Source organism: Lutjanus erythropterus, chromosome 8 (assembly GCF_056507025.1).
Source record: "Lutjanus erythropterus isolate fLutEry1 chromosome 8, fLutEry1.hap2, whole genome shotgun sequence".
Classification (NCBI taxonomy): domain Eukaryota; kingdom Metazoa; phylum Chordata; class Actinopteri; order Lutjaniformes; family Lutjanidae; genus Lutjanus; species Lutjanus erythropterus.
The window spans coordinates 36,612,895-36,627,331 of NC_139324.1; the positions used below are offsets into that span (position 1 = coordinate 36,612,895).

Consider the following 14,437-nt stretch of genomic DNA (forward strand, 5'->3'; position numbering starts at 1 on the left):
TCCCCATGTTTTTGTCCATCTGTTTAGTCTGGAGTCAGTCTTGATGTTGACGTGCAATGATAAAAAATAAAAATAATCAGTAATTCTCCTCTGGAGTTCTCATGACACCGGGAGAATTTTGAACTTTGATGCAATACTAGTGTGTAAAAAATGATCCTTGATACCTCTTTCAATACCACAGCAAATATATATTAAAAAAAAGTCCAAGACACACAAAACAGGATATTTTTTTCTATTTTTCATACAGAAAACACCACCAAACACTGTCTTGTTTTCGCTGCAGGCCAAACATTAGGCAGGAAAATAAAGACTGAATGAAAGTGAGGACTTGAATGAGCATTTAGATCTTTTTTTTTTTTTTTTTAAATATATTTGGTACTTGATACTACAAAATGATTGTTTTTCAACACATTGTATGAAAAAGAAGAAATATTTCAACTTTATTTCTTTATTTCCATCAAATTCATTAAAAGACTCAGCCAAATGCAAATGAAAGTTTTTGTTTGACCTTGATTCCTTGTAATGAGGCTGTTTTGAAAATGTAAGGAGTAGAAAGTACAGATATTTGTGCTCACACATAGAGAATAAAAGTAATAAGTTCTCTGAAAAAAGCAAATACTTTGTTACTTCCACCTCTGATAATACTCATATAATGATGTTGTTGCAGTGTCACAGTGTTTCTGTGTCAGGCTGTTCTGGGATTTGTGTAGTTCTCATTTTTTAAAGGTCTTTAAATACCAGAGTTCACTTTAAAATCTGTCATTAAATAACTGACACGGTGGTCAAACGATAATAAAAACACATCAAACTGCGCATCTTCTCCTGTTTGTCCCCTGATGACCCTGTTCAACCTTTTTTTTTTTTTTTGAGGCGACGTTTTGTAACAGACGCGTATTTTTTGTCCAAAAAGTTTCTCAAACTGACACCCTTGTCACAGACAGCGGTTGGTTTTTATAGTGAAGCCGTTTTTGGAGTCGAGCGCGTCCTGCTGCTGCTCCTCCTCCTCCTCCTCCTCCTCCTCGGGGAGGGGGGGAGGGGTCAGGGGCAGATATATTAGTGTTTGCCACCAGTGGGGCCACAACTGTGATCGCAGTGCTCCACACACCGACGCACGCTCACTCACACACACACACAGAAACACACACACCGGTTCTGAGGTTACATAACCGACGAGCGATAAACATGGAGGTGAGTTTGTATTTTTCTTAATAACTAATGTGTGAAAGTTTGGTGTGTTTTTGCTTGAGGTGGTTGTTAAAGGCAATTAATTCAGATCTATTTTATCATTTTCCTCCCAGTGGAATAATGCACTGCACTCTGTCTTTTTAAACAAATGGAGAAAAGTACAATTTAAACTTCAGAAACTTTAGAAAAATGTTTGCACTAAAGTTTTTTTTTTCTAAGATAAAGTGTGGTTGTTAAGTGGTGCAAACAACTCAGCTCAACTAACTTTTTAATTCTCTTTTCTCCCAGTATGAGGTGTCACTAGACATCTTTGACAACAGCACTGACAACATCTCAGAGGGGTCTGGATTTTTTGAACTGGAGTACTTGGATTCATGTGGCCAAGCGCTCAGCAGCGACTTCAACAAGATCTTCCTCCCGACGGTTTACGGAATAATATTTGTTCTGGGGATCATTGGCAATGGATTAGTCATTGTTGTCATGGGCTACCAGAAAAAGGTCAAAAACATGACGGACAAGTACCGGCTCCATCTCTCCGTGGCTGACCTCTTGTTCGTCCTCACGCTGCCGTTCTGGGCTGTGGATGCGGCCAGCAGCTGGTACTTTGGAGGTTTCCTCTGCGTGTCTGTGCACATGATCTACACGGTCAATCTGTACAGCAGCGTGCTGATCCTCGCCTTCATCAGCGTGGACAGGTACTTGGCAGTCGTGCGGGCCACCAACAGCCAAGCCACGAGGAAGCTGCTTGCGAGCAAAGTGATCTATCTGGGCGTGTGGCTGCCCGCGGCGGTGCTGACTGTGCCGGACCTCGTGTTCGCCAGGGTGTACAGCACAGGGTCTTCAAATGTCGACTTCATGGATGAAGGCAAAGAGACTGCGATGTCCAAGACCATCTGCCAGCGCATCTACCCGGAGGGAACCAGCATGATATGGGCTGTCGCTTTCCGCTTCCAGCACATCTTGGTGGGCTTCGTCCTGCCCGGTTTGGTCATCCTCATCTGCTATTGCATCATCATCACCAAGCTGTCACGAGGCTCAAAGGGTCAGGCGCTGAAGAAGAAGGCGCTGAAGACCACGGTCATCCTCATCGTGTGTTTTTTCTCCTGCTGGCTGCCCTACTGCATCGGCATCTTTGTGGAGAACCTCACGATGCTGAACATTCTCCCCTCCTCTTGTGAGCTGGACCAAGCGGTGGAGAAGTGGATTTCTATCACTGAGGCACTGGCCTATTTCCACTGCTGCCTCAACCCCATCCTCTACGCTTTCCTGGGAGTTAAGTTCAAGAAATCGGCCAGGAGTGCACTGACTGTCACCAGCAGATCAAGTCAGAAAGCGACTCTCATGACCAAAAAGCGGGGGCCAATTTCATCTGTGTCGACTGAGTCTGAGTCCTCAAGTGTTTTGTCAAGTTAACAAACAGTCGACCTCAGAGTTTGTGACTTTATTCTCTCAGAAGAGAAGAAGACTTAAGCTTTAATTTCAAAGGACTTACTACATTTGTACACATGTAAAAACAAAAGACTTTTTTTTATACATTTCAACTTGTTTGCTGCAATTTGTGTGTTTTGTAATGTTTTTTATTGCAGTTTTTATGCAACTTTTATGTTCCTCAAAGCAGATTGTGTCCTCAGGCGGTGCCTCATTTCCATTCATTCAGCTTTACAATCAAAACTCATTTTCCCCATTTTGATCTTTACAATTTGTGTCGCTGTATTAAAGCTCAGGCATACAATGCCCCTATTATCAGGGATGGTAGCTGCTGTTGGAAACCTGTACATACTTTGTAGCATTTGTGTGTGTGTTCGCACTTAAGTTGTGTGATTTTCTGAAAGCTATTATTTATTGTTGTCATTCACACTGGAAGTTTTGTAAAAGAAACTGCATGCTGCTTTTTTACCTTTTAAAAATGTGTTTTTTATGTTCAAAAATAAAAAAAATCTCTCATAATGACCGTGTACTGTGCGTTTTCACCTCACACCAGCTCCTCCTCCCCTCAGGCGGTGGGGGATGAGGTGTGTGTGTGTGTTTTGGAAGGGTGGGGGAGGGGGGGGGTCTCTCTGACACAAATGTCTCCACCTGATCTGGCTAAAAAGCAGAAGGAGGACGGGGCAGACTGGCCCTGTAATTGCAAGAACATCTGTGCACTTTTACATCTTAAGCAGCCACGACACTCCAGCTAAAATCTTTGGTTATAATTAGCACCCATATGGTCTCCTGACAAAGAAAATAGCATGTTAAGTTCTCCTTTGACTTCTTCTCTTTCTTCTCACTTTGCAAGATATACTGCCTCCATTGTGTCTGGCTTGTAAACAAGTGATATCCTCATTCAGTTCAGACAGAGTCGGTCACTGGGTCAACTTTACTGTTTCCCACCTCACAGAACAAAAAAATAATGTGTAGTATTCAGAACAGGTTATATATTCTGAACATGCAAACAGGGAGTCTTTGTTAAGCACACACTTGCAGTATATCACTGGTAATAAATCTGCTAGAATTATAATGACAAGATAAGACATAAAAATGACAACTTTTGAACACACACACACTCGCATCAGTCTTGCTGAGGGCTCAACTATCTGTGAGAGATTTAATCTGGGTGGCTGGTGACAGAGTGACGTTCAAGTTGGAGACCAAAGGAAGCCGGCAACAATAGATGTCAAGGAGAATGAAGTCGTCAGCTGGCCTCTGTGCAATGTAGAGCTGGCATCCATTCAAGACTCCAATGGAACTACATTTCCATTTCTTTACATGTAAAAAAAAAAAAAAAAAAGGTGTGAAGTGCCCCCATCCAGGCCGGCACAAGGTTAATGGATATTTTGGGGCTCTGGTCTCTTGCAGTGAAACAGGACAAAACAAAAGGTGCTTTTTTTCAGTTGGAAATGTTCCCCAGAGTGATTCAGAATTAGCATAAGAGCTTCACTGTCTCAGCCTGCATGTGCAGGGAGAGCAGATCTGTGATTAACACTTCACTGTGTTCTGATGAATCCTGCTTCTTTCACTGTCATCAGGGAAGGTTGTTGTCTGACTGGAAGATTTGGGATCATATCAAACACATGCAGGATTGTACTTGATGTGCACAGTTTAGGGTTACAGAGAAAAATGATATATAGGGATGATATTGATCTGAATCATACATCAGATATCTCACGCCTTGTCTAACAAGAATGGCTGAAATGCATAATCTTTACTGTTGGGAACTGGAATCCAGCACTAGAGGTTAAAAGCCACACTGAATATGATTTAACTACTTGATGATGAATAAGAAGCTCGATATACAACAAGATGAATATGACATGACAATGTTTTTGTCAGAATTGTCCACTTGAGTTGTTGCATGAACACATTTTAGAGTCACAGAGTGAGCTGATATGTGGGGATGGTGTTAACCTAAATCGTGTGTCAGGTATCTTTTTAACATGAAATGCACAAATGTTAAGAATTATCACAAATATTCTGCTGCTGGGAACATCCTCAAGCCAACAAAAGGGTGTGAAAGTTACATTAAATAAATCCTAAACATTATTTTAACATTTTGACATAGTTTGCACAAAACAGAAGCAAAAATGGCAATCACATAGGAGCTAATAATAAACAGCAAAGTTAGATGTTTGCTTTATTTAGCTGTATTAGTTATTAGTTTGGTTTAATTATTAATCATTATTGTTATTTTCTTGTTGAGTATGTTTGGTATTTTGTCTAATTAGTATCTTGTTGTGTCCTGTTTTGTTTGTGTTTTGGGCAATGCTGTTGGCACATGAGGTTAGAATTTGGCCAGCAAAGATTGGACTAGCATGCAACTGGGTAGGCAAATGTTTTTTTGTTTTTCTTGTTTTTTTACCAGAGCAGGAGAGTCTTAGCTCTTTTGCTTGAATGCTTGTCTCAGGATAAATTAACAAAAGAAATGCACAAACTTTGCATTAACAGTGGACTCTTTCTGCGTACATTTCAAGCCCATTGTGCAGCAGTGGTCCTATTGTTTTGTTGAGCAGACAGATTAAGTAAATAGTCCATAAACACAAGATGACTACGCTCTTAATATGATGTGACAGCTCCTGAGATTTCATTACATTTTCATGTCATTTGTTTCATGGATTTTACTGATTATTTGGCCCTTGTGGGTATATTTTATAACATCTTATAAATACTTTATGAGCATAACAAAGCAAAATGGACAATGCTTTTATCCAAATTGTCCGGTTGAGTGCACAAAAAGTTCTCATGGCCCCTTTGGGAATTAAACCTTGTGTGCAAAAGGGTGTCCTTTCATTAATAATTAAAGCTTTTGTTCCCTCTGTGTTATGAGAAAATATTCGGTGCTCACCAACATACACTTCCAAATCCATATACTGCCCCTTCTGAAATATCAACATCAAGAAGTGTTTGTTTTTGATAGACTGAGTGTTTCTAATATGATAATAATCTCCTGACAGTGGAGCTGCCATCTCTTGCGAAACATCAATATTGTCTTCCTGTGCAGCGTTGCAGAAATCCAACCTTTCTGACATCTAATATCTCAGTTAAAACAATCTCATGTGTGGATGCGGCAGTTGTGAGGAGTTTCTTGTTTGCTTTTTGGGTTAAAGGCCAAAGCTGTTGAAATGGACAGGAAATAGTTGTGATAATACTGGTGATTCATTATCTGCGTGCATCCCAGTTTCAGTCTGCAACTTGAGACCACCACTCTGTAAGGGTCCTCATTTAAGTTTAGATGTCGAGGTGTATCAGACTTACACCAGAAAATGCAGAGATTAGTTTCCTGTAAAGGGCTGTTGCAAACTAAGAATGAAAGGAGGACAAATACCACAGGTTCCTTTTGGGCAGTGACCTGCCCCACTAATGGTTACATTGTTTTGGTTGGAAAGTGAGCAGCAGGAAGGCTGTTTCCTGCACCAGGAGCTCCTGTGGCCAACAGCCTGAGAAAAGCTTTGATGACCCCCCCCACTGTACTCAAACCAACATCACTCACTGTGCATGACCATTCCTGCAAAGGTCACTGGTTACCTGGATGCGCTCGACCAAAGGCGTGAAAGTAATTTCACAGAGTGTCAATTTTAGTGTTCATATGGATGCGTAAAAAGCCCACACAGGGTGGTCATGTTGTACTAGAAATGTTATCACCATGTGTTTGTTTTGTTGTAGATGTGTCATGTTCATGTACTTACTTAAAGTATTATATCTTGTATACACTGAGTAATTGTATCATGTGTACTTCATAGAGTTTTAAGGTTTTTCAGCCTTAAGGAACCATCAGATCAAGATATTTTAGACCTGAGGTTCTCAATTTGTTCTCAAAACAGTGTCTCCCAAACTGGGAGCAACTGGAGAAATATAGAGTGAAACAAAGTTTCATGAATGTGATTTACATCAGGGGAATAATGTTTGCTAATGCTATCACGCAGACCTTTATTTCACTCAAATTTAATTTAATCATTCGCTTTAAAGAAAAAGACTTTGGGAGCCACAGCCTTACAAGATAGAAAATACACTGGGGACCCCCTCATGTATGCCCATTTGAATAATTTGGCATAGCCTATGTGTTTACACTTCTACTTAGTCATGTGAAAGAACAACACAAGAATAATTTATTGCAGTAGAAACATGTAGACATGTATAAAAAAAATACTTGCGCTGTGTCAGCACAGCATACATTCACACACAACAAAAGAGAGGAGAACATTTAAAAGAATAAACAATAAAAAACAAAAAAATATAAGAAATGTAAATAATATACAATAAACCTAATAATAAACAACAACAGAATAACAAAAATAGGCCTGAGACTTGCATATGAAAGGCTTATAGAATTGTTTGTGGAAAGAAAATAGTTTGTGCAAAAAGTAAATGAATGAAATCTATGAATTATTGTAGGTTTAAAAATTTAAATGATATCCTTTGAACCATGAATCCTTTTGTATTTTCTTTTTTAAATATCATGATAATTTAAATGAATGAATCTATTATTCAATTTACATGCAGTCTGGTCACAAATGATTTCCTTCTCTGGTAGCTATGTCAACTTTTACACATTGTTTATTAAAAGAAAAATCTCTCATCAAAGTAGCCTACTTATTTCCAAAAGATATTTCAAAATGAATTGCAAGTGTGACTACTAGATATTTTTTTGGCCATTTTGACATGAAGTAAACTCAAGTGTTACCAGTGACACTAATTAAGTGTCCGTCCCATTCAGGTCAAACAGAGTCAGGGTGCTGCTTTTCTGCATGTTGACCCACTTGGAAGGCTCTGTTATACAAAACTGAATAGGACCGTAATTAGTAGAAAATACATTAAACACATAAGTTATTGTTCCAACTTATACTGTGTTCTACTGTGCATCTTTTGTGGAGGTCCTTGACATGAAAAGGTCTGTGAACTCCCTGACCTGTACTATTAATAAGGCTGCCATGAGAAAGGGCTGTCGTCATAATATGAACAAATTTCACAGCAGTATGTATTACCAGTAAGTTAAGTTATTTACTATTTATGTGTTTAAATTATTTTGTCTACTCCGTGTGAAGGACTAAATATGAGTCGGTCGGAACTTCATTTCAGCTGCTGGTTTCTAGCCGGAACCGAAAGCATCCGGTATTTGGTGCTCCGTCAAAACAGGTCTTTCCTTCCTGTACAGCGTCCATGCAGTGAACAGCTGATGCGGGGCTTCTGTGTCTGACAGCCGTTCAACACTTTGTCCTTATTCTCCGAGAATATAAGCCGACATGACTAAAGAGGGAGTCCAGGGGTAAGAAAGACGTGAAAGTTGTCATAACTCACTCACTGAACCGCCAGCACGTAACGCTTTAACTAGCTTATGCTAACTGCATTGGTGCGGTTAGCGGCTAGCTTAGCATTACCTGAACATGCAGCAGATTGCATCATCTGACAGATAAAGACTTCCTAAAGTTTTACTCGTGTACAAAATATAATAAAAGCAGCAACATAAAGCAGGATATTAGACAGTGTGCTGATTAACTTGAATTCAGTCTGGATTTGTGCTCGTTGAGCAGCAAACTACGTTAAAGAAGTGCTCAGTTTATGTTAATAGGTCAATTTAAAGCGTAAATGTTTTGCACAGCTATATATACGTGACAACAAGGGGCGTAGCGGGGAGTAAACCCACGTAAACTTAGTTTATCCACCTCTTTTTAAAAAGGCTGAGAGTTTAATTGTTTGTTTTCAGATCAATTCTATCAGTCAATGAGTGGAAATAAGTGAAACACATGATGCAAGTTTTTTGAGTGGCTGGTAAATTTGGCTTATTATGAAACATGTCAGCGTTTATACTTGGTCCACTTGGTTCCTGGTAGCAGATTTAAAAGGCTGAATGTAAATGAAATTAGGCCAAATGTGTAAATGGTAAAAAGAGGTCATATTGCCATTATTTTAACTAAAATTGTGATGTGACATGTAGCATGATTAATGGGAATCATCATTTTTGCTTTGCAATTTTAAATTTTTACTTAAAAAAACATCAAAGTTGTGATGATACGATTTTTAGGCGAGGGCATCACTGCAGCACCACAATACTTTATACTGTTTTCTTACACGTTTTTCTTTCTTCAAAAAGTGTGATTTGGTTCTGGTGCTGTGATTTGAATATTGCGCTTGGCCATATCGGGATTTCGATGATATTGTGATAAATTGTGCAGACCTACCCGTAGGAACCAGATAACATCTCAAGTTGTATTTTTTTCTGTACATTAACTGTTATGGATACAACACAATATTTAGAGTTCAGTTGTAGTTCGTGTCAGGACAGGTCTTGTTTGTGCACATTCCACTGCTGTTCTCCTGTCAGTTACGCCTCTGGTCATGTTGGGCCAAGTGTTTATAGTTCAAAGTTGGAGTTGCAGACAAGAGGGAATGTTTGGGGTCATATTGTTGAAGACACACAGAGTGTCCAGAAAAATTTAAACACTGTATGATGTAATACAATCCAGTATACCAGCCTTGCTGTAAATACTACATTACAACTCCAAGCCCAAAAATGTTGAGGCTGTGTAAAACATTGATTTAAAAAAAGTTCTAAGATTTTGTTAACCATATTTAGCTAAAAAAAGGGAGCAAAAATACAGTAAGAAGTTATTTGAATCAGTCTCTGTGAACAACACCCGTTTGTCTCATAAAAGTGAGCTTGAAGGACTGTTTCCCCATTGGATTGAATTTTAATTTTAGGATCTTTCAGGTGTCCTGGTGTACTTTGGAGGATGACTAAGCCTCATTCAAGGACTGATAACATTTTTACGTGCAACTGTTTTATCCATTTATTGTCCTCGTACGAACACACCTGTTGGACAGGTGTCATTATGGCATCTGTTGTCCAGTAAATGTAGGTTGCTGATAAGCTGCTAATGTTTAACCGTACAAATATAGGCAAATCATTTGTCTGTGTTTAATTACATTTGTAGTGTAAAGAGAAGAGAAGCACAGAGTTCGTTTGTGGGCAGATTTAACAGCAGATTGTAGGTGTTTTTGCGGACAGCTGCTCCAGACAGTCAAACTGATGTCACCTGCCTGAGGGGAGAAACAAAAATGCTGATCCGGTAAAACAAATTCAACTGGTTGGTGCGACAATAAACCACCACAAGTACACGTTTATTTATCTACTTAACATTCTGTCTCAGTGCAGTTCAGGTTCATGACATGGTGATAACACAAGGTAGCTGTTGGCCACTCATATATATGATTTAGGTTGTTTTTTTTCCAATATATGCAGATGGGCAATGTGCTTTCAAAACTGTTCCCAAAAAATGTTTAGTTTCAGGGGTCAGAGAGAAACATGGGATATCCTTTACTGGGATGAGGCTTATTTTGTTTCACAAACTTGGAATATATACATTTGATTTTATGTCAAATTTTCAGATTCATTCTCGTGGCTAGATTTATCTGCAGCTCATTGAAACAGTGTTGGCTGTAAATTTGGCACTACAGGAAGTATAAAACCTGGTCTGAAATCCTCCCTTGGAAGACTAGGACATTATCTGTTGTGATTTTTGTTTCTTGTTTAGGCTTTATCGCTATTTAAAGTTTGCCTGTGGGCCTTGTTATTTCCTGTGACTAAACAGGAGCAGCTTCCTCCAGGTCTAGACACCTGCTCATTGGGAAATCCAAACAGCACTCACTCATTCATCCACAGTTTTAGCACACTTTTAAATCAGTGAATGCAACTCTGATTTGGAAGAAGTGCAAAGTTCAGACTTTTTATTATACTCATTCATTCATTCTTTTTAAAAAAGGGGACCATGTACAGTCTAAAACATAAATGTCACAGTTTTATTGCACTGTACCAGATAATGGCTTTAAGATAATTCACATCATTTTGTTCGTTTTCTGTAAATAATAGTTGAAGATGTTAACTGTCAATTATTCATTATTAATAAGATACAAACCCCTTTTTTCAGATTGAGTTATATTTGAACAATTCCAGCAGCATGTTAGCTGTGTGTAACATTAGTTTATGAAGTGCAAACAATTTAAATAAACAGAATAATAAAACAGCAAGGCTCCCACTCAAAACAGCTGCTCTTGTCTGTCCACATGTCTTTATTCAACAAATGGCTCTGCCAAAAGTTCAGTTCAGTTCAGTTACTGCCATTTCTAGAGTAACAAGACAGACCAAACCAAACTGTAGGAAATCTTAAGAAATGATACATAAAACATGGATCATGGCACACACTATAAAGCTACACACAATAGAACATCACAAGTGTATGTTTGTCAAATGAAACCAACTAACAAAGGCCATGAGATAGACTTCTTCAGTTGGTTTTGAAAGTGCCTTCAGACGGGGTGTTCCACTGATTTGTGGCTTTTCCAGAAAAAGCTGTTTGCCCACATGCGGTGCAACGTAATAGTCTTGTCTGAGAGGATAATCTTTAGGATATGATAGAGTTCACCCTGCTGCCGTCTGGAAAGAGGTACAGAAGTATTCACCGCCGTGCCACCAGACCACACAGCAGCTTCTTCCCTCAGGCTGTGAGAGTGATTAATTCACCCTCAGCGCTCCTGTTTATGACGTTATTTAAGGTTTTTAAAGTTTAACTGAGTTACATTCTTGTTTACAGTTGCAACAATTAACTGATTATTATTCCATTATTAAATTAATCACCATCTATTTTGATAGTTTATTAATTGTTTTGAGTAATTTTTAAAGAAAAAAGTCAAACTTCTCTGATTCTAGCTTCTTAAATGTGAGTATTTACGGTTTACCCCCCTGTGACAGTAAACTGAATATCTTTGGGTTGCAGACAAAACAAAACATTTGAGGACGTCATCTTGGGCTTTGGGAAACACTGATCGTTTTTCACCATTTTCTGATATTTTTTAGACTAAGCAACTAATGGAGAATATAATCAACAGATGAATCGACCATGACCAAAATCATTAGCTGCAGCCCGACTCCTGTTCATTTCTGCTGTCCTGGATGTAGCATTTAGACCCAATTGTGAGGCTACATCTAGATAAGAGTGTCGTTTTGTATTTAGTCTACAGACCTGTTGTTGCTTCAAAACAAACTTTACTTTATAGGCAAATGTCAGACGCTTATCAGTGCTAACATTGTGTTGGGCTGTGTAGTTTGGCAGTCGCATTTAGCAAATAAAGACACCTTTACTGGCAGATAAGACTTAACTGTTATCATAATCGGATGATCTGTATTCTTCACAAATTCTATAACGGATTAGAAAGTGCTGCTGAAACTACTGTCTTGTTAAAGCCTCGATGTTTATCCAGCTAATCTTACACTCTGACATCTCTGTTGTTAGTGGCTCCTCAGACTCCTGTCACTCCATTCACACAGGCTACTGCTGTTTTGCTTTTAAAAAAAATGGCAACAATGGGATTAAAGGTAGTGCAGACTTAAAAGCTGGGGGTGACGATGGCTCAGAATTAATTTTCCCAGGCGGTCAACAACTTCCTCATGGGATGCGGGAGAAATAGAAGGTGGAAGTCGACTTAAATGTTTATGTTGTGTGCCTCTTCCTGTTTCAGGGCGACGGAGGAGGAGCAGCAGCAGGCGCAGTCAAAGAAAGGCCTGAAGAAACAGCAGAAGGAAGCGGAGAAAGCTGCAAAGAAGGCTGAGAAACAAGCCAAGCTGGTCAGTGGTGTTTTTGTTTTTTTGGCTTTTCGTTTCACATCCGTCGCCCCCCTCTTACAGCTGTTAAGGCTGTGACGTGCTGTTGTGCAGGGCATTGTGGGTCCGGGAGGGTTGGTTAGCCACAGGGGGGGCAAAAGTATCCATTGTTTAAGTATTCCTGTCATTTTAGTTTTGTTTATGTCAACCCAAACAAAGTGCTATTTTCTTCTATGGTGAGCGCACGACATGTTATCCAGTAGCATGTTAAGAGGGACCCATTTTGCACAGTAATGGTCACGCTCACTACAACATTTTTGGGCTCCAGAAAGCGTTCTGGACAGGTGAGGTGTGTTTTACACTCGTACTCTCTGTATTGGGTCAAATTTGACCTGATTTATAAATCAATAAAGTGTCAAGAACTGGGCAGCATTGTGCAGGATGTGTCGGTCCTTTCACACAGCAAACATCTCAACAATCCCTCATGAGCTTCAACAGTTACCACCAACACCGTCTGCAAACAAAGTACAATGTTTCTTTCTGTCCAACAAAGCATGTGGATCAGTGCCAAAGTATTCTGCACTTCCACAGCACAAGTGGAGCACCACTTTCTTTTTTTTTTTTTTGCATCTCACAAACATATCTGAAATCACAGCAGTGCTGGAATCTGTTTAATTGCCACAGAGGCAACTGATTTTGGATATTTATGAGCTTTTAGAAACTTTGGGAATATACTGATCCATTGTTTTCTGTCTCAGTACTGCTGTCAGTATCAAAACTTCTTTTGATACCAAGTATGAATCCGATAATGCTGGTTTCCTTGCTACATGATACTCATGGCGATCATTCTTATACAAGAAAACATAACTAACTGTAAAACAAAACATTTGAACATCCATTATGCTTTTTAGGCTTGTGCGTGTTTTTGTTCTAGAAATCATGTACAACAATGATCGTGTACAGATAAAGATCTGTCAGACAGACTGAACTTCTGTTATCAGATCTCATTCTGTACTTGCTGTTCAATACCCGGTGTGTGTTCACCCGACAGCTGAGGGAAAAGGTATCAGACTGTATGTTTCACAGCTCATTTAACCACTTCACACATCCGTGGATCCATCCTCTCTGTTTTCAACCCTCACAAATCAAAAGCAACCTACTAGCTTATCATTAATGAGATCCTCTGTGATTTTGTTTACTCCAGTTGCTGAAAGTTCATTGTTAAAAAGATTAACTGTCAGTCCTTATGAACCACTCTCTTCTGAGCCTTATTAATGAAGTAAAAAAAAAAAAGAAACCATACATTACAAAACAAAATAAACTTGCAAAGTGTCAAGAAGGGAAATAATTCTTGTGCCTGTTTTGTACCTTATTAAAGATAATAATACAACTGGACACTTTTTGAATCCAAGATTCTCTCTTTTATCAAACTCTGAGTGGCTTAATTTCCTTGTTAAATCACTGTGAAACATTCAAACTCAAACAGAAAAATAAACCGAAACTAACCAAAACCATTTTGGTTAGTCTTTCCACTGTTCCTACAATCACCAACTCTGGTTTGGTGGAAAAGTAAGCTGGTGTTACATGAGCCTCTCTCTCCAAACAAACCATGGATGAAATCAGTAGTTTTACCTCATAGAACATGTGAGCTGGTGGTTTGCCGCTGCCTAGATCGATTAGTTTTTGTGTGACCTCTGTGTTTTAAAGCGTTAGTTCGGATTCACCAAATTCAAACGATAACACACACCAACAGAAGCAATATTTGACCTCTATAACAGTGGTTTCCTGTTGGGAAAAGCAAAGGAAAACAGTGAAAATGTACTAAATATACTGACACTTAAACTGATTTCTTTTAGATCGGCCTTTTAGATTTGCTAAAATATAGTTTGCTGCTGACATCGTCCACAGCACCGACCGTGGATAAGTACCTCATACAGCCCCACTTAAAATAATCTGAACTATCCCTTTAAATCAAAATCTGCTGTATAAAAATTAGGAAATCTGTCTCCATTGTCATAAAACGTGTCATCAAGCTGACCCTGACTAATCCAAAACTAATCAGACACCATGTGCATCGGTGTGTCACGATTCAAGTGGCTTTTAAAGGTTAAGGCAACAAAGTTCTTCCAGCTGAATTGATCCAGTCAGCATGTTTTCTTGGAAGAAGCAGGTGTGTCACTGTTT

The 14,437-nt window shown here is 39.1% G+C and overlaps 2 protein-coding genes across 2 annotated transcripts in view; both read left to right on the forward strand.

Moving 5' to 3' along the window:
• Positions 1 to 1,081: 1,081 nt before the first annotated feature.
• Positions 1,082 to 3,132, forward strand: LOC146323176 (C-X-C chemokine receptor type 4-like). The gene is made up of 2 exons (XM_084725420.1): positions 1,082 to 1,188; positions 1,474 to 3,132. The coding sequence occupies exons 1-2, from the start codon at positions 1,183 to 1,185 to the stop codon at positions 2,596 to 2,598; spliced, it is 1,131 nt and encodes a 376-aa protein (XP_084581546.1). The 5' UTR covers positions 1,082 to 1,182; the 3' UTR covers positions 2,599 to 3,132.
• Positions 3,133 to 7,765: 4,633 nt separating this feature from the next.
• The window catches only part of dars1 (aspartyl-tRNA synthetase 1), a 45,519-nt gene continuing 38,847 nt past the window's right edge, over positions 7,766 to 14,437 (forward strand). Inside the window, exons 1-2 of the mRNA XM_084725423.1 lie at positions 7,766 to 7,924; positions 12,172 to 12,277. Coding sequence (XP_084581549.1) covers positions 7,902 to 7,924; positions 12,172 to 12,277 — 129 coding nt within the window. The 5' untranslated portion in view covers positions 7,766 to 7,901. The remainder of the gene's footprint in view (positions 7,925 to 12,171; positions 12,278 to 14,437) is intronic.